Source organism: Protopterus annectens, chromosome 8.part0, assembly GCF_019279795.1.
Source record: "Protopterus annectens isolate FY-2018-M chromosome 8.part0, PAN1.0, whole genome shotgun sequence".
Lineage (NCBI taxonomy): Eukaryota > Metazoa > Chordata > Ceratodontiformes > Protopteridae > Protopterus > Protopterus annectens.
In genome coordinates, this window is record NC_056741.1 from 1,407,978,003 (window position 1) to 1,407,998,492 (window position 20,490).

Here is a 20,490-nt window from a genome sequence, read left to right on the forward strand (position 1 = left end):
CCTCCACCACCTCCAACAGCAGACCTGTCACTAGTGGTGTTCCTCATGGATCTGTCTTGAGACCCCTCCTGTTTGGCATCTACTTCTCAGAGGTCCAGGCAAAGACAAAGGCCCTGTGGCTGACCAATTTTGTGGATGACTGTAAGTTGGGTGCTGTCACTGACTCACCAAATGATGTTAACATACTGCAAGAGGCTCTCACAGCTACAAATAACTGGTGCAACAGTCATGGCCTTAAGTTAAATACAGAAAAATGTATTATCATACCATTCAGCAAAAATACGGCCCCTACTGTTTACCACATCAACAGCAGCCCCCTAAGCACACAACCTGTGGTGAGAAACCTGGGTACTCAGGTTGACAACAATCTCACATTCAACCATAATATGGTGGCAGTGGTCAGAAAAGTCTTTTATTTGGTTCATTTCATAATTAAAGGGATTGCATCCAGAATAAAAGGAGGTTATTACCTCTCTGTACTCCTTCCTCATTAGACCTATAATTGAGTATAATGCCCAGTTTGGTATGTACCTCTCTAAACACCTGCACCAACTGGAAAGGCCATAGAAGTACTTCACAAAGAGAATCCATGGCCTCCAACACCTGTCCTATGAAGACAGGCTCAAATCACTATCATTCTACTTGGTGTCATACAGATTGCTCAGAGGTGATCTATCTCTCACCTACAAGGCAATATCAGACCCTGCCCTAGTAGAGATGCTCCATATCCACAAGTCTAATTCCTCGCACATTATCCACTTGATAGGCCTACATCTAATATGCGATATCAACTAAACCTGCTGGAGAGAGAGGTTTGTCTCCCAGAGGCTGCCTTATCTCTGGAATGGACTTCTCATACATGTCAGAGTACCTCTCTGAACCTCTTCAAGTTCAACCTTGATGAGTGGATGGGAAACCACATATTTGTCCCAGGGGTTCCACCTTTGCCCCTCATTTACAGGGGTGACAGGTGCTGACTGAGGTTTCTTTTTTGGGGATAAACTCTTGGCTAGGCTTGTAAGGGTCCCAGGGCCATTAAACTAGTAACCTCCAATGATCCTCCATGCAGAAGAGTCATGATAGTTTGGGACCTGGCCACTCAACAATACCTGCATCTCCTGGCCATATACATCCCATAAGATCAGAATTCCATGGAGGACATGCTTAGTTTATCCTTTTATATACATTGTTTTATTTTTGAATTACTGCAGCTAGGTTGTGAAAAACTGAATAGTCCAAGTTAACTTACTTGTGAAAGAAAAAAACTGCAACCCAGAGGACCTAAGTTGGAGTAGAATAGCAGCTCAGGTGTTGAAGAGCTGGGGAAAGAAGGATGAGAAATGGATGGTTTTAGGTTCTCCCATCCTTGGGGCAGGCTTCACAGAGACTAAATTGCATTAGTGCAAGTGGAGGCTTGGAAGACATTAGGGAGACATTATTAGGAATAAGTGGACTTCATGTTCCCAAGCCAGTGATGGCAGACCTTAGGATGTGTGAATGGAAGCATGCATGCCTTTAGGGAGAGCATAAGATGTCACTGCATTGATGTGAGTGTTCACTTCAGCTACCGGGGTATTAGGCCCATAACAGAAATTCCCCCATAACCAAGGCCGTCAATGAGGGATGGTTGCAAAAGTATTTCTCTGGCCAGGGAAAAATTAGAGTCCATCCTGAAACACTGGTGGCCCTTGTTTGCTGATGTGAAGCCAGACCCCTATGCCATATGGATGAGGATGCTCTCCCACAGCAGCCAAATGGAGGAGAACTGAGGCATCAGCAAGGATGCAGACTCCACCATAGTTATGTGAATATATGCTCCCTGTGGTCAGCTCTTGTTTAGCAGCAGATGGGGCTTTCTGCCTCTGAGAATTAATTGGCTCAAGACCTGTGGTGGGAGGTCTTGATGGTCAACAGACTTTGACTTTGGAGGGAAAAAGCACTTAAAGAAATAAAACTGATAGCCTCAATTTAGTAGACTTCAAGGATCTCTTCTGTAAAGAAGGTTTTACATTCTGCAAGAGGCCAGATGGAGAATATTCCTCATTTGGTGTTTATCTAAGGATGCTCTGCCTACTTAATCAACAGCAGAATTTTCCTGTCTTTTGTGCCTATAAATATTTTTCTGTTAGCTGTTGCAATTCATCTCTCCAAAGATGCTCTCCTTGTCTGCCCCTTCCACAGCAAGGTAGGCTCTTGCACATCACCCTCATCCTCCCCAGGAAATATGCTCCTTCTCCCTCCCATAGACCTTACAGTTGTAGAAAATTTTACATTGGTCTCCTTCAAGCCTGCAACCTCAGTGATCTGTACATGTTTACCTTGAAAAACTTTTTCTGGTGGTTATAACTGTTAACAGGTTCTGTGAGCAGCAGGCCCTGATATATAAAAACAACTACTGCCGTTCAAAGGGACAGGGTAAGTTTAAGAAAATAATCTCTCATTTTAATACCTAAAATGGTATAAAAAAATAGCCTGAATGAAACCATCCTGTTGCCACCATTTTATGTTAAGCTTCAAAATATAGGCATAACCAAGCTGAGGTACTACATAGTAAGAACCAAGAACTTGAGTCAGAACAGCTATTTTACTCCTTTATGCCAGGCATACAAAGCAGTGCAGTATCAAAGCCCTCCCAAAATAGCTGGCTAATTGCATTATATACTGGTATGAATTTTACAGAAAATATTGGAAGGACAAGTAAGGTACACTTGAGGGCAGCAGCCACCACAGCAGCTTTCTTTAAGAATGCTTCAGAGTACCTGTGAGATAGCCACTCGGGGTAGTATTCACACCTGTTACAAGAATTAAAACTGTGACATTCATTCGAGACAGGGTTCGCCAGCACAGTTTCACAGGGAATGCGGTAACCACCACCCTCAGACAGTTGCTTTAGTGCTGTTCACATTGAAAAGTAATGATCTCCTGCACTAAGTACAGTTCTTTGAGCATACTTTTGTACACTTGTAACAGAAGATATTCGAATGGAAAGTCAGTGCTGCAGTATAGAGTCCCACCCACCTTGTCTTGGGATTCTTCAGACCTGGGGTGAAAGCTGAAGGGCCTGATGAGGCTATATGTCTCTTACTAAATGTAGTAGGTACATTTGACCCTCTTAAATTTATCTCTGTCATTCATTCAGTGGCATTCTTTACTGGGTGTAGATATGTAAGATGGCAGAGACCTCTAACTTCTTTTTCTCTCTACCCTTTCCTCTAAATGAAGGAGCTTGAACTATGTAGTATCCTTATCCTGTAGAGGCCGTTATGCAGTGCTCATTGGATGCGTTCAGACGTCTCCTTTCATACCTAGTCAAGGCAAATCCTTTACACAAGCAGGGGACACCTAGGGAGATTGCCCCTAAATGTATAATCTATTCTGCCCAGGGCAGTTTTGTTAGTGATACGTTTACTCACAAAAAAAAGGAAGGGAAAGGCTGTTCTACCTCAAATGTCATGGGGAAGGAATTAGATTCCTTTCTGGTAACATTCAAAGTATGCAGAAGTCAAGCCAGAAGAGCAGATTAAGGAATGCTACTACAGCAGTATTCCTTCTACTGCTATGGCAAATATATTCTTAGAATTGTATTTTCTCTGCAGTTCATAATATTCTTTGTTTCTGTACCTACCCAGTGTAGTTGTATTTAGTTTTCACACTTAACACTGTCAAGCTGATAAATCTGCAGTATAGTAGGAGTTGGATGTATGTACCAAACATAGTTTAAAACCAGATTATGTTCTTCCTTGCAAATATATATCTATTTTTTGTCTCATCAACAGACTGATGATCTGCAGTTGGTAAGGGATGCTCTGCGCAGCTTGAGGAACAGCTTCAGTGGACATGATCCACAGCACCATACAATTGATAGCCTTGAGCAGGGTATTTCCAGCTTAATGGAAAGGCTACATGTGGCAGAAGTACAAAGACGGCAAGAAAGGAAGGTGAGTTTTGTTGTGTTATCAGCTATGTAAACACAGGTGGGTGCAAATACTTAGTAGTAATGGGCACATTGTGCTCAGTCATCACAAAAACTTGTAAGTTGTTTCACAATGGCTATTATATACTGAGAGTGTTGGGTGGGAAGTTGACATAATGGTTAAAGTGTTTACCTTACAGATACAAGGTGCAGGGTTTGATTCTCACATGGAATAATTGGCTATGCGTAAAATGGCCCACAAGGGCAGCTAGCCTAGTACTACTCTATGTACCAATCTATGTGAGAGACATGAGTGATCAAACAGGAGAAGCCAACATCTGTAGTGTGTTGCATCACATACAGGAAAATGAGAACAAGGTATTGGGAGATGAGCAAAACTGTTTCTTAAACAAGAGGACATTGTAAAGAACATGATAAAGGTATTTTTTTTAAACTTCATTGCAGCACTTGGTACATATTCTGTATAAACAGATTTTGATGCAATTTCATGCTGGCATAAATCATTATGTTGTAGACACATACATAAATACCAAGTTAAACATTTCATTCAGTAAGGCAAACTTCTCTGTGGTAAGCTTGGCTTAAAAAGGCCCTTGTGGTCGTTAGCCTAGTAAACACCTATGAACCTATGTAAGTTGTAGTGAAAGGACTACATCTGTGAGGACTTTTTTCCCTCACTGTAATTTGCAAGCATGCCTAAGAAGCTTCCCTTGCCCAGACAGCTTTACAGTATTCAGATCACTTTTTTTCCCTTGAAAGATCAGAAGGTCAGAGTTAAGAGTGAAACTGTATGCTGTGATCAGGAATTGTCTACATATTTAGTGTAACAGATTATTAAGTTATCCAGTTTCAATTTACAAGGCATTATGGGAACCTCCATAGAAGTAATTGTGTCTGTAGTCTTAGGAAACAGAAAATACAAGAGACAGTTGAATATTAAATAGAAGCATATAAAAGGAGGACAGTTATTTAACTAGCTATTTAGAACAAGCTGCCTGTTAACACCAGGAATTGTGCTTCATTTTCAGACTTGAGATGTATTCTTTTTTGTCTGCGTTTTCCTGTTCAGGGTTAAGGGGGGCTGGAGTCTATCTCCATACTCAGCAGCTGTAAGACGGGGCAGACATGGGTAACTGGAGGAACTTGCATTCCTTTTAGGAGAAGTAGCAAGATAAACCAGTACAACAGCTTGGGTGACATTGTGTCTTTTTCCCTCAAACCCTGATGGAATTGGTGTGTTTTCATTGTGAGGGCTACTGGGATAGAGTGGATGTTTGCCCACTGATTACCATTTGGGGGGGGGGGCATCTGTATAGACAACTCTAACTTAAAAAGTTTGTTTTAATGTAATTTCAGTTCTTAACATTATGTACATTTAAGCATTATAATTAGGACTGCAGTACTAGATTTGAATTTTGTGTACTCCTTTGGCACTTTACATTTTCTGTTTTAAGGTTCATGGAAAATCTACAGGAAACAAAGATGCACATGAATACAGAGATTCCTGGTTGCCAAATTCAAGCAAGTACCCATTTTTTTTCTTTAAAACATAAAAATACTTTAACCAACAAAATGTAAAGTTAAGTGTTTTGTAGCTTTAGAGTGTTTTTTCCTTGTGCATACAATGGGAGTCAGGAGGCCTGCATATAGTTGTGTTACCAGCACCAAAAGCATGGACATTCATGTGGCAACGGTAGACCTTGTTCAGAGTTAATATCCTAATTGTTCCTGCAAGACTGAAGTATGGTGTGATGGTACAAATGTTGGTAACTGGGTTGGTTGAAATAGACACTCTAAACAGACCTAGCATCCCTCAAGCAGTGTATAAGAAGTGCACAGAGTACTTCCAAATAGAGTAAACTTTCAGTTAACCGGAACTCAAGCAACCAGAAAAAAATATCGAAGAAATACAGTACAGTTTTCATGTGCTGCACCTTCTATCATCCCCCCCCCCCTGCTGAAACATAACCTTATGTTTTTAGAGTTTTAAAAAGGAAGATAGGAATAAATTCTGTCTCTCCACAGCCTGAGAACAAGTCAAACCAAACAAATAGTATAGGGTACAGTATTAGTAAGGCCTGTTTTTAATAGCAACTCTCAAGCATCCAGAAACTACAGTTATCCGTCGTCTACCAATCCCCATGGATGCCGGTTAACTGAGAGTTTACTGTAGAAAGCATATGTAGCTGAACAATTGCAGTCTGTAAGAACAGTCACTCAAGAGAAAGAATACTCTTACAAGTGTGTTTCTCAGACTTTCAGCTGTTTTGTGTGCAAGATCACGGTGCAGTGGGGTCTGGGAATTTGCCCTTACCCCACTATTGTGTGATGTCAAAGTTGGTATAAATAACTTGGAAGGGATATTGGGGGTTTTGGATGCAAAGGGGATTGTTCCCCCTTGCAAGAAATATTTTTGTCTATTTTTCAAGCTTTTAGATTTGCTCTAAAGAGATTGCTCCTTTTATATTTGCTCATTTGGCAATTCACTCAGTGAAGACAATCTTGAGAACACGTTACATCATGAAGTGAATCGAGAGAAACATAGCAGATGTAAAATAAGCAAGTCTCATTTAACTAATCATGTAAGAGTGTGTTGAAAATAGATTCTTTAGTAAATATTTGCAAGTAGACACCCAAAGACCAGGGACCCTGCTCTGGAAGTAGAGCCATGTTCAAGTAGTATATGTTTGTTTAAAGATATCTACAGCTAATTTTGCAAATAGAGCATTTTACTAATGCTGTCATCTGATCAAGAGACTGCTTGTAAAAACATCAGCATTTCCAATGTGTGATAGAGTTAGCACAACTAGTTGAAGGCTGTCTTTAGTTTACTGAATGCTTCAACAGAAAGATGCCCCCCCCCCAAAAAAAAAGTTTGTTGTAAGTTTGGATGAGTGCTAAGAGTATTGTTGGCATAAGTGTCTCTCAGTCTTTAGAAAAGGCCAATTTGTTTACCAGTGATGCAATTTTTAAGCTCCAATTAATGCAGCTTGATTAATCAAGCAAGAAACAAGATTTGAATTTTGAAAGTTTGGAGATGTTCCCTGTGGTGGACATGGTTCATATCACATCTGTATTTCCTGTAGGTATAGGAATTCATAGCACTGACAGTAGATGGTTGAAAGAGTGCAGGTATGCCTAAAGGTTATGGCAGACTACAGGGGGGACGGTAATTTACGTACAGCAGATTTGCCTTACTAGTATGTTGAGAAGAGCAGGAGTTCTAGTAATAATCCACAGTGCCTGCAGGTTTGCTTTTACTACTGAAGATGAACAATTTCCTTTAGGTTATACTTGGGAGGTACATTGATTGACAACCACAGCATCTTACCTTCAAGGGGAACCCTACAGTGGGCTTACTACGGGATACCTTTCAAGTGACTCCTTAATTATGTCTTTCTTTAGTATTGAACTCCAGCACTCTGGATAAATGGGCCTCCCATACCTCCTGGGTACACATGCAAACCCCTTACAAAGTGTACCCCAGCTAGTAACCAAACTTGATAAGCAAACATTGTGAGGTAGCAGCACTAACTGCTGCACCACTTTTTATAGCACAAAATGGAAGAGCACAATGGAAGAAAACATTAATATTTACAATGCCAAGTGTTTAGTTGAAGCTTGCATTGATATGAGGAATATGCAGTATCAGTACTGTTTCCACATAGCTATGCCTCTTAATTGCTGCCTTCTAATTTGACTGCTATCCTGTTCCTACATTATGTTGTTGAAAATACCATTTGTGCCAAACTGTATTTCCAGTAATGGTGTAATACACCTGTTACTTTCTGTCTATACCTGTACACCGGGCGTCGCTCATGTCTGAAAATAGTTGCATGTCCTTTTGTTCATCTATTGCAGTATTCTTTACATGAGGGAGGTCCCCACTGTAGGCCACCCAACGGCTAGTATACAAAAGTCTTTCTATACTGTAAGGTGTGTGGTACATCTCACCTAGGCTGTTATCATTATATCAGCCATCAAAGAGATGTACACACGCGCCATCCTCAAAACTTCTCTGCTGCCAGTCCGAATGCCATCTTCATCGGTCTGCTCACCCAAGTTTTTTTGCTGTGTTCCAGCGTTTTTTTCTCAGACAAATGCCCCATTGGAGAAGTCTTGTTTCTGTTGCTATTGCTTTGTGGTAGGGTTCATGTCATCCAAAAAAGGCAAATGCCATTGTGGAAGACAAATTCCACACAAGGATAGCCATCTCCAATGTTTGTTCTGCTTAGGGCCTGCCTTCAACCACAAATCTTGTCCCATTTGTGCCAAAGACCTTAAGGAGTAGTCATTCCTCTTTAGGCATTTACTTGGAGAACCAATGCTCAAAAGTTGCTAGCTAAAAGTGGGATGGAGGTTTCCTTGGGACCCGAGATTGAGTCAGTTGTAAAGCGGAAGGCCAAAAAGCTGAGGCCTGAACCTTCTGCTGCACCTCTTACCATGGACTTCTCTCCTGAGACAGATTAGAGCCTGGAGATATGTACAGTTTCTGGTTCCAATTCACAGGCCCTGCTCAATGCTGAGGCCACCTTGGATCCAAACTGCAGGCACGTCCTCAGAGGCTAAGCAGGCATCCTTCTCGAATGTACAGGGGAAACCAAGGCTCATGATTACCGAAGGCCCTAGGGGGATACCTCAGATCCTTGTGAGGGAGGAAATTTGTTTGGATATTATTGAATGTAACCCTACATCGGGCCTCCTACATTACGCAGGGCAGACCTGCATCTTAAAAAGAAGCAGAAGTCTAAACACTTCTCCCCTCCAAAAAGACCCTCAAAGTGATTGGCAACAATTCACTCAAGGCCTTTTCAAGGCCCTTATGGCCCTTAGGCCTCCTTTGGGTGTCTCACTCTCGGCCCACCTACACTGCTTCTCCACTAAAAAGGGTTAGGGAAGAGATTTCATCAGAAGAGGCATCCTCAAAAGATAAATCCATGCCCTATTCTTCACAGATCCCCTCCCCTTTAGATTACATTTCCCCAGAGGAGGACTCCAGTGGTACTGACTCACCCATGGAAGAACTCTCTTTTGGAGAGACTGAGGGCAAAATGAGGGATCATTTCAAGTGGCATACCACTCCGGTATCTGAAGTACAAAAGAGAGACTATGATCTTCTGCCGGTGGAATCCTCTAGCCCTTCAGCTGCTCCTCCTGTGTTACCTGCTTTTCTAGATGCCTTTGCCTCTGCCTCCCAGGCCCCAGATTCCCAGCATCCTGCCCCTAAGAAGCCTTGACCAATTTTACAAGGTTTCTGAAGACTGCAAGTTCCTGTTCAGATGTCCTTCAGCAAATCTTTCAGTTGTTTCAGTGGCTTCATACAAACCATCCAGGTCACTGCCTTCAGCTACTCTCCTTCTGTCTGATAAGTACAGCAGGATCCTGGAAAAGCTCAGCAAGAAAGTGTACACTTAGCCACTTTGGCATTTAGAGCCATTAATTTCCATACACGTGACTAAATTTACCCTAGAGCTTCAGTCTCAGCTCTCTCAGGTCATTTCTGATTTGCCTGATTCAGAGAGTAAGACTTTGGGCTGTATCCTTGCTTGGAACCTCCTCTCAAGTATCCCAGTCCTCCATCAAATGCAGCTATGATGCTGCAGAGGCTTCTGCCAGGTAAGGCTGCCTCTGGCTGTGTCTTAAGGAGATTCTCCTGGTTAAGACTCAGCCATTACCAGATGACACTAATGCTAAACTTATGGATGCCCCTTCTGGACCTCTCTACATCGTTTGGCCCTGCAGCTGCTAACTTGTTTAAATCTCTGCTGGAAAAGTGTAAGGAATTCCAGGAATTGAAATGCATCTTTGTTTCCCCAGTGCCTAAGTTTCAAAGAAGTTATCCAGTTAAGCCTGTTTTTGTACATAGACACTCCCACCCTCCTCCACCTAAAATAAAAAGGGGGGTGGAGGCCTCAGCAGCCTAGGGGTTCCCCTGCAATTCCAGCTCAGAAACAGCCCTTTCCTGACAAGCCCTGGTCCTTCTGGATGTCCAAACCACCTCGCCCACATTCCTCTTTCCTATCACCTTTCTCTGTCAGCCTGGGAAAGTATAACTCAAAACTCCTGAGTTCTCTCTGTCATTCAGAAAGGGTACTTTCTGGTATGGGATTCCCTACTTTCCTTCAGGGGCATCTCTCAACCAAGGGAACAACTACCTTTCTTTCCAGAGGTACTGCTAGATCTGCTGAGACAAAGGACCATTCAGTAGGTTCCTCAAGACCAAAAAGAAAGAGGTTTCTACTCCAGAATGTTCCTAGTGCCCAGAAAGGATGATCCTTGAAGACCCATTCTGGATCTTTCTCATCTCAACACCTTCCTGAAGGTACCCACCTTCTGTATGTTAACTCTTCAGACCTTGTTTCCCCTTACTCTGCCACAAGCCTACATGGCTTCTGTGGATATCAGAGATGCATACATGTACATTCCTATCCACCCCAAATGCAGGAACCTTTTACATTTCTCTGTGACTTCCTGGCATTTTCAGTTCTTTGCTATGCCCTTTGGCCTGTCTACTGCCCCTCTAATAGCTTACTGCAGGCTTCAGGACATGCACTGTTTCCCTTACCTGGACAATCTCCTCTTTCTGGCAACCTTTCCAGAGATCTTGGAGCAAAGTATCCTCTGCCATTTCTCTTCTACTAAGCCAGAGATTCATCATAAACCACAAAAAAAATCAGTTTTTACCCCCGCTCAGGATCACATCTTCATGGGGTTCAGGATACAGACAGACCTCATGAGGGTCTCTCTTCCACCTCAGAAAGCTCAGAACCTCACCTCCTACTTCCAAAACCTTCTGCACCACATTTCAGCCAGAGAGTTCCTCAGGGTTTTGGGCTTCATGGCATCCAGAATTCCAATGCTACCTCTGGCCAAACTTCACGTGAGAAAACTCCAGTGGTTCCTAAAGTCAGTTTGGATGCATCATTTGCATGCTCTGGTGTTTTCAATTCCTCTCATTCTCTGTCTGAAAAAAAGAACTCCAGTGGTGGATCTAACAAGTGTCACTTGACCAAGGACTCCCTTTGCACCCTCTGCCACCAGTTCAGGAACAGTTCACAGATGTCTCTGATGTGGGCTGGAGGGCAGCTTTTGGGAACCTGAAATCACCAAGGGTCTGCTTTCCCTTTCAACAAAAGGAACACAGCAGTGCTGCTAGCCATTCAGACCTTTTATCCTCTTTTCCTCCCAGGACCTCTAAAGCTGTTCACAGGCAATATGACGATTCTCTGGTATGTGAACAAGCAGGGCGGGACCAAACCCTACCTACTATGCAGGCTGGCACTCCAGGCTTGGGAGCTGGTAGTCCAATATCGGGTGACTCTTCAGGCAGTGTACATTCCATCCAGACAAAATTGCGTGGCAGACACCTTGAGCAGGTCCCCAACACAGTCCCAAAAATGGATGCTTCAAAGGGATGTTTTTCTGGACATTGTCCACCAGTGAGGTATACCTCAAGTAGATCTCTGTGCCTCCCCCATGAACAAAACTTTCACAATTTTGCACCAGAGTTCCACATCCTCTGGTTTGGAAGGTGGACACCCTGTTGTTCTCTTGGAAAGGGATATTTCTGTATGCATTCCTTCCCTTTCCATTCATTCTGAAAGCCCTGTTCAAAATTCAGCACGACAACTCAAAAATCTTGCTGGCGACTCCCTTTTGGTCAAGACATCATTGGTTCCATCTTCTCCTGCATTTAGCCAAGGGCAATCATCAGAAGTTACCTCACAAGGTGGACCTTCTCACACAAGATAAAGGAACTCTCATCCATCCCTACTTGTTTCCCCTTCAATTGACTCTGTGGGTGATAGGGTTTTAATTCCTTTTAAACACCTGTTCTCCGAGGATGTGGTAAAGGTCCTGCAGGAGGCCAGGAAACCCAATATCAGAAAATATTACATATCCAAGGATCTGCTATCAGTGGAAGTCCCCTTGATTCTATCTTATCTGTGTAACTTGCTCAGTGCTGGCTTGGCTTACTCTTTAGTGAAGGTCCACATGTCATCTGTCTCTGCCTGTCTGCCATTACCCACCCCTCCCCCCCATCTAGCTAGCAGATTGGAGGCTAATCAATTTCTTATAGGTGTCCTTCACATTAGACCTCCCAGGAAACCTAGCCCTTCTCCCTGGTATCTTAATTTTGTACTGGAAAAGCTGGCTCTCCCCACTTTCGAGCAAGCTTCATCAGCTTCCCTGCAACATTGCTCCTGGAAAACTATATTACTTCTAGCTTTAACTTCAGCCAGATGTGTGTCTGTGCTCCAGGCCATTATGGTCTCTCCCCCTTCTTGCTATTTCATGAAGACTGGGTGTCCTTCCGTACCAACCCTTATTTTATGCCCAAGGTAGTCAATGCCAGTCCATTCATTTACCTACCTTTTTTTCTTCTCCTCAGAATTCTAGTGAGAAGGTGCAGCACACCCTAGATGTGCTTAGCCAACTTAGATTTTATTTAGACAACACTAAAGCTATCAGGAAATCAGACCAGCTTTTTGTTACCTATCATCCCAGGACTCTGTGATTGCCTGTTTCCATGCAGACTATTTATACTTGATTTCTAAGACCATTTCTTTTTGTTATGTGAATCATATTAAGAGCCTTTCCTGTTCTGTAAAGGCTCACTTCACCAGGCCTGTAGCTTCATCTAGTGCTTTCTTCAAGGGACTAGATACTAACTTTATTCTTAAAGGGGCTACATGGACTTCTGTGCATACCTTCACCAAACATTACAAATTGGATGGCATTTCGAAGTCTAGAGTAGGTTTTGCCAGAGCCATACTCCATGGCTATTTGGAGAGCTCTATTGCTTCATCTTCCACCCTCTCCTCATGAGCTTTTATACTCTCCATCATGTAAAGAATACTGCAATACATGAACAGAAGGACATAGAAAAGTTGTGTAAAATCTTACCTTAATGATAGGTAATATTCCAATCCCTCCACCCTAGTTTTTGTATTTTTTCCCTTGGATGTTCATACCCTACTTTCCTTAGGCTGGCATTCCTCCTCGGATATTCGGTTCTGTGGACGGTGCATGCGTATGCCACTTTATGGCAGACATATGATAGCAGCCTACATCCGATGTACCACGCACCTTACAGCAGAAAAAGACTTTTGTATACCGGCAAATGTTGGGTGGCCTACGGCGGGGATCTCCCTCATGTAAAGGATATTGCAACAGTGAAGAGAAGGACATCTATTGTTATGGTAAGATTTTTTACTCAGCTTTTTCACCTGCTTGGTTTCAGAATACATAGTGGGATCTATTTGTAGTGAATGTGTGATGAACTCCTCACTGAGCAGATGCTGCTGCTCATTTGGAATTAGCTACCCTAGGCCTTAAACAGCTCCCCGGACAGGACATTCACTGTTAGACAGTAATAAAGCTGCTATACTCAGTGTGCTTTTTTTTCCTCCCCACAGAACTTCGTCATTCACGTAGTTCTCCTGCTCTAAGCAGTGATGCCTCCACAAAAGTGCTGTACTACACAGATCGATCTCTTACACCATTTGTGGTCAATATTCCAAAGAGGTGAGTTAAAAGTATTTTTCATGAATAATATGTTAATACCAGTTTGTGTGTTAATACAGAGTTGTTTTTTCAGAACATAAAAGAATGTCTAATGAACGTCAGGAGAACAATGGAGTGTCCATTGTAGGTACCTTTACTTTTATCATTGTTTGCAGGCAGTTCTAATAAATTTACGTTAAGAATTTGTGATACAAACAGCCAGTCTCCACTGACTCAACTACTCATCTTATTTATCATTTCATTTGATTTTAATGAGTTCTGCATTCAGTTTAAATTTTGTAGTGAGAATATATGGTAGTGGAGGAAAAGTAACTGCAAATATATTTAGAGTATCTTTTTTCTGTATGCTTTTTTCCTGCTCTCTGCCTGTCAGCATCCACCTTACACCAGTTTTGAGCCTATTTGTCGATTTAGGGGTGCCAGAGCTAACCATAGGGAACCATAATCTTAACAGCTATCAAGGCTAGGTGCCATTACTTACACCTCTTTCCATTGTGAGCTGCAAAAGGTTGGTATGCCCTCCAGTGGCCTGAGGAAATGGCATCATACACCCTGACCAGGGCCATCCATGTTTCTGTAGTGGACCCTGAATGTCCCCAGGCCAGGACCCCACCATTGTTATGTTTACCACAGTCTGCCAGAGCTTCCCCAACAGGGTCAGTCAGTTTTTCCTAAAATGCAATAGTGGATGGCAGTTCAAATTCTATACTCCCATGAACCTGTCTTCTTTAAGTCACATCACCAACAATTATGCAATCCTCAGAAAAATGGCATACAGAGGTATTTATACAAACAACTCCAGCCAAATGTACTGAATTTCTTAGATTGGTGGCTTACTATGGAGCTGTATATACTATCTTGCATAGTTTGTGGGAGATCAGACAGCCCCCCAAAACCTCCGCACTCTTAACTCTTTCAGCTTTCTAATCTTTCCAAACTGGATCTCCTCTGGAATTTTAGACTCTGCAGTTCGTCCCAGTCTATTGGAAGTGCCCTGTCTTAGCTATCTTACCATTACACTATATACCAAGTGGTACCTTGCTTGAAAACCTAGTTACTTTACACCAGTCCCCGTGAGATTCATGTCCTCCAGCTCTTAACTGTTACAGATATGACAGCAGCTTACCCTGGCTCTTGACCCACTGCAACTGGAGCTCTATTTTTTTTTATTTTTTTTGTCTCTACTTAAGATTCCAGGCCAAATACTCTCAATAACCACAGCAAAGCTTACTGTATTGCTACCATTTTAGGTAAAATTTCCCCAAACAAATGCAACTTTTGCTCCTAATGTGCTGCATATCACCTTCATTCAATAAGAATTGTAACCTGCAACATTCTAAATGCAATACCTTCTTATTTGGGATGTCCTGCAGTAATTAAATACATCCAGAATACCCAGACCCCTTCTCCTTTGGGAGAGCAACTAGGTCTCTAGTTTGCCCTCCACAAGTCCAGCATCAGCCTCTTCATTCTAATTATAAGAGCAAGTCTGCAGGCTTAGATAGGAGTACCTATGGCATGTATAGTATTTTGGGCAATAGAATTACTTGAATTGCTGAGATCCTCCACCCCATATCTTTTCTCATATGTCTCTCCCTGTCCACGTATTCCCAAACATTTCTTTAGTTTCTGATTATCTCAGTTGCAGTGTTTGCCCTAAACTAGGGGCCAAATGGGGACTACCAAGATGGCTGCACATTGAGTAACAGCTTAATTTCAACTTTTCAAGTGTGAAAACAAACTCAGAAAAGATAGCCAGTGAATTTGTCTTTTTGGATACATTTCAGTTACTGGCTCGTAAGTGCACTGCCTGGATGCAGCAAAGAAGAAATTTAGAGAACCTGAAAGCAAATCAACCACAAAAGGTTAGCAGAAAACACTGGCTGGGAAGAATCCTGCAGCTGTTCAGCAAAAAAGCAGTTCAAGCTCCAGCTTTGGTGGAATGTGTGACTTCCAGTAATCTAGAGGAAATACTAAATCAGATGTGATCAGACAAAACAAATTAAACTCTGACAAAGTATAGCCACTCAAATAACAAAAGGCTGGAAAAATGGAAGAACATTTAAACAGATACAAAAATGAGCTGATGAAACTATAAAAATCAGAGGTCAAAATGAAGAAAAGGTTGACTGAGTAAGAGATTGCTCACAAAGAAATGTTTAAAAAAGTGGCAAAATTAGAAGACAGGTCATGTAAGGAAAAAAAACAGACTTTCTGCACTGCCAGAGAAACTGAAGGAACAGACTGCATTAATTTTATGAAAACACAAATAAGCAACTGGACTGGTATTTCACAACAGTGGATAATTGAAAGGGCTCATTGGATGTATGCTCTAACCTAGCCATGAGAAGGCAGTCAAGACTTCTAATAATAAAGATGTAATCCTACCAGCAGAAAGATTTGATTCTGACAAACCTGTAGCAGAAGGACAAAGTACTAAAAGATGAGACAGTGTTTGTGGAAAATGATTACTCAATTTACAGCAGGCAGAGGAGGAGTAAATTTATTCCAGCAATCAGGAATGTCAGGAGGTAGGTGTGATTCAACTGCTATATCCAGCTATCTTCAGAATATTTATTTTTTCTTGGAGGGTCAGTCATTTTTAATGCAAAACATGCTAAGGAGGAATTCAAAATTTTGTCCAGCAAAAAGTGATCAAACAGAAGGGGACTCTGCTTCTAATTCTTCTGATAATAAAGCTCACATGCCAGTGAAACTTTTCCAGTGTTCCAAAGGAAATGTTTGAGAGACAGAGAAGTGCACAGGATTTGACTAGAACAACTAGCAGTACATTGGAAACGAAGCATGAACTGGAGTTAGGAGATGGAGATCGACAGGAAGAAAACCAGCAGCTCTGAAATTAAGGAATAGAATGTGAGATTACAAAACATCACATTTGTCAGATATGGGGGAACAAGAAAACCTGGAAATACTGGATTGTTTTGACTGTGTTAAAGTCATAGAAGACTTCAAAACATATGTCCTACTTCAAGTCATTAATGTTTGGAAAGAACACTAAGAGGAGGAAGTAAGAGACAACTGTAAGTAAAACAATGTTCTTAATGGTATTTTTATAAAACATGACATACACTGCATGTTATATAGTAAAGCATTTTCAGTTGTTTGTGTGTATTATAGGGGTACTAAAGTAAAGAGGTGCACTTTTCCCCCTTTTTTCTTTCTTGTTTAGTTTTAAGAAATGTAGGCACTGCAGTGTCAAAGGAGAAGAAAGCCTAGACAAAAGAATGTTTAACAGGCTGTGATCTTAGGTTGTTGAAGTGTGAGATGGGTTGTGAAAGTATACAGAGCATGGTATAAGTAAAATTGATGTGATTTTTCTTATGTTTGCATAGGGGAAAGGCTGGATTGAGGCCTTTTACTTAATCTAACAACAAGATGTTATGTTGTCCTATCTCACCTTTATTCTTACTGGTTGGGTTTGTTCCAACTTGGCCTTTACCAAAGCTCAAGAGCTTCTACTGGCTCGAGGCTATGCCCTATCCCATCATGCTTAGGCAGTATTACCCAGATCTCGTTTGCCGTTAAACAAGATTGGGTTGCTTCCTACCAGGCTCCAGGCTAAGTAGAAATTTTGTTGTTTTTTTTATCAAAGTTATTGTTTTTACTGTTTGACAGAATAAGTAGTGTTAGTGTGAATTCTATCAGACTTTTGTCAGATTTGCTGTGTTTTTGTGTGTTGCTGGCCATCGTCTTTCATTAGGCCTTTCTCTTACCCTATCCCGTGCCCAAACTCTCCTTTACTTCAGAGTTTGTGGAGATTTTGTTGTTGTTTTTCTTGTCTTAATCTAACAAGGAGTTTAAGTTAGAGGACTCCTTGAATCAGCCCGTTTCAATTAGATGGCTTTTCCTTTTCTCTTGGAGTTGTCGTTTAAGTTAGAGACTTCTCCTCTTACCAGAGGAGATTGTGGTTTAAATTAGAGACTTCTCCGCTGGTCCCCTTTCTGTATTTGTGCTGTTTGTTAAAAAAAAAAAAAAAAAAAAAGATTTAGATGTTCTTCGTGTTTCACTGTTGCAGTCATTACATTTGAGCAATCTGCTGGCAGGTTGCCCTCAGTCGGCCTGAATTCCAAAGTCTTGGGTCCTGCGTCAGTTGCTGTCTTCTCTTCCATGACGTCAGGTTGTCAGGGGTATAAAACATGCAGCCGACGCCATTTTCTTTAGTCTTTCTTGCCAGGCGGTGCCCGAAGCAGAAGCATTTCGCAAGTGCCGGTCGGCCAACTACTGAAATATTCGAGTTTGAGTTTCAGAACCGAAGTCTTCACTAAAGCTAAGTACCCAGGGGGGGAAACTTTTTTCTTGCTTTTTATCGATGTCAGAAAAAGTTAATAATTGTATTACTTGTGGGAAGCAAATACCTCTTAAGGATTTCCATTTATACTGTATTCCTTGCCTAGGCCCTGATCACAACGTGCCTGGTTGTCGGTTTTGTGCTAGATTTAACCAACGTACTATTAAGCGTCGGTATATTTTTGCATCTAAGTATTTTGGAAACAGATTTAACTACCCAGAGATGTCGTCGGATAGCAATCCGACTACTGGAATACATAAAAAATGCAAAGAAAAGGACAGAGAAAGGCAGTCAAGATCCAAAACCGACGACGAAGCTTCTCCTAAACCAGTCGCCGGTTCGCCGGTACTCAGTGAGGCACTTTCGCAGCCCCTGATACCCGCTACCTCCGAGTCGCAGGCCTCTACCGACACCCATGTGGAGTCCGGCATGCAGCAAGATACTCAAGGTATTGGACCAACGGATGTATCTCCCTCAGATGGGTCTGGAGCCACTGAGCAGACACCGGCTTCTGAGGGTGTATTCAGACCTCAACATTTTTACATCAAACCGACTAAAGCTGCAAAACCAAAGGCAAAGACACCTTCTAAAAGTAAAAAACGATGCCTGAGCCAGGTACACAGGCCTCTGTGCCTAAAAAACAGATGATCAAAATGGCTGAAGACCTTATTACCTTGATCAGGGGTACCCATCCCCCTCCAGATAAGAGGCCTAGGCAAGACACTGATTATGAATCTTCAGATCAGGTTTCTATTTATTCTGATTCCTCTTCTGATCAGGAATTATCTTTACCTCCCTATGAGGATTCTGATGCTGAGGAGTCTATTCCATCTGCATCTCCTCCTGAGGACTATTCATTTGGAGAAACCTTGCATACTTTGAGGGAGCATTTTCACTAGGAGAGTCAAGACTTCTCAGAATCAAAAAAGAGGCTCAGGGATTTCCTCCTTCTCCCTCAGCACAAGCCTTTAGCCATTCCCCTTGTGTTAGACATTGTGGATGATGTTTTTTCGGAGTCAAGCCTGACCCCTGACTCTTCACCTCCGGCTCCCAGTAAGCCTGAGTGGTATTACAGGGTCCCTGACTCTCATAAATTTTTATTTAGTAACCCTGCTGCTGATCCTGAAACTGTTGCACAGGGTCTTAAGGGAGTTAAGGCCTCAACAGCAAAAAACCCTACCCCCTCTGACAGAGACTCCAGGGCGCTGGACAGGTGGGGGAAAAAAGGTTTATACATCTGCAACTTTGGCAGTCAGGGCCTTAAACTGTCAATTTCATATGCTTAAGTACCAACAACATGTAATGGGATTGCTGAAACAGAAAATTATGTTAATTTCAGAATGTGCAGAAAATAAGGAATTGCAAGAATTATTGTATGCAGCTGAACAAGTTGGAAAGCATACTGTGCAATGTGGTTTTGATTTTTTAGAGGCCTCCTGCAGGGCCGCAGTTACTGGATCTGTGATTAGGAGGCATGCCTGGTTAAAGGAACAAAATTTGCCGGATCATGTTAAAGCTAAATTGCTAGATGTACCTTTACAGCATGATTCTCTATTTAGTATTAAGGCAGAAGAGGTTTTAAAGAAAATGGAAGACAAAGCTAAGTCTATGCAAACTGTTAAAGATTTCTTACAAGTGCAGCCACCTAGATTCAGTAGACACTGGCCTACAAAAAATTGGTCCTTTCCTGTGTCAGACAGAGCTCAAAGGGGCAAATCCAGATGCCCTAAGGGTTCCAGGTACCAGGCGCAAGACTCATACAGGTCAAAGCAATGGGACGAATCCACCTCCAAATCTGGAGGAGATAAAGTGCAAACCTACAGAAAGCAATCCCAATGACTTCCCTCTGCCTACACCAAACACTTATCTTTTGGCTGCACCCATAGGGGGAAAATTAGATTTTTTTTTTTTGCTCAAAATTGGCAGTTAATAACCCAGGACAAGTGGGTACTGAACATCGTATCACAGGGAAACAGATTCCATTTCCACACTCTGCCAATGACAAATGGTTGGCCAGACATGCCAAAAAAACAATGGACAGAGGCAAAGAAACAGGTTGATTACGTCCCTCATGGATATGGGGGCCATTCAGATAGTACCAGAACAGGAAAAAGAGCAAGGTTTTTACTTAAGACTGTTCTTGGTACCCAGAAAGGACAAGGCCTGGCGGCCAATACTGGATTTATTGATTTTGAACACATACCTGACATTCCAAAATTCAAAATGCTCACTTTGTAACAGCTTCTGCCCATGCTGGGCAAGAATGCTTGGCTGGTGACCTTAGACTTAAAAGAGACATACCTGCATGTCCCAATAAGTCAGTCGTGCAGAAGATACCTCAGATTCAAGGCTGGCTTAATGCATTACCAATTATCTGAACTGCCCTTTGGCTTATCTACTGCGCCCAGGGTCTTTACAAAGTGCCTGGCACCAGTAATTGCATTTTGCAGACAGAAAAGTATTCAAATATATCCTTACTTGGACGACTGTCTCATTCAAGCAGAGACCAAGGACACTCTTCTATGACACCTGGCGTTTGTGAAAAAGCTTCTAGCATGCCTAGGGTACACAATAAACGAAAAGAAATCACAGTTGGTACCCTCTCAAAAGATAACATTCCTGGGTGCAAGCTTGCATACAACTGCCCAGATGGCTTACCTCACGCCAGACAAACAAAGGCAACTGACTACTTACTTCAAACTGATGGCAACAAAAACCC

At 42.1% G+C, this 20,490-nt stretch overlaps 1 protein-coding gene across 2 annotated transcripts in view; it reads left to right on the forward strand.

Moving 5' to 3' along the window:
- The window catches only part of DIXDC1 (DIX domain containing 1), a 1,310,681-nt gene that overhangs the window by 1,241,761 nt on the left and 48,430 nt on the right, over window positions 1–20,490 (forward strand). For both annotated transcript variants that reach the window (XM_044081011.1, XM_044081010.1), the window contains 3 exons: window positions 3,777–3,938; window positions 5,389–5,455; window positions 13,354–13,462. In XM_044081011.1, coding sequence (XP_043936946.1) covers window positions 3,777–3,938; window positions 5,389–5,455; window positions 13,354–13,462 — 338 coding nt within the window. The remainder of the gene's footprint in view (window positions 1–3,776; window positions 3,939–5,388; window positions 5,456–13,353; window positions 13,463–20,490) is intronic.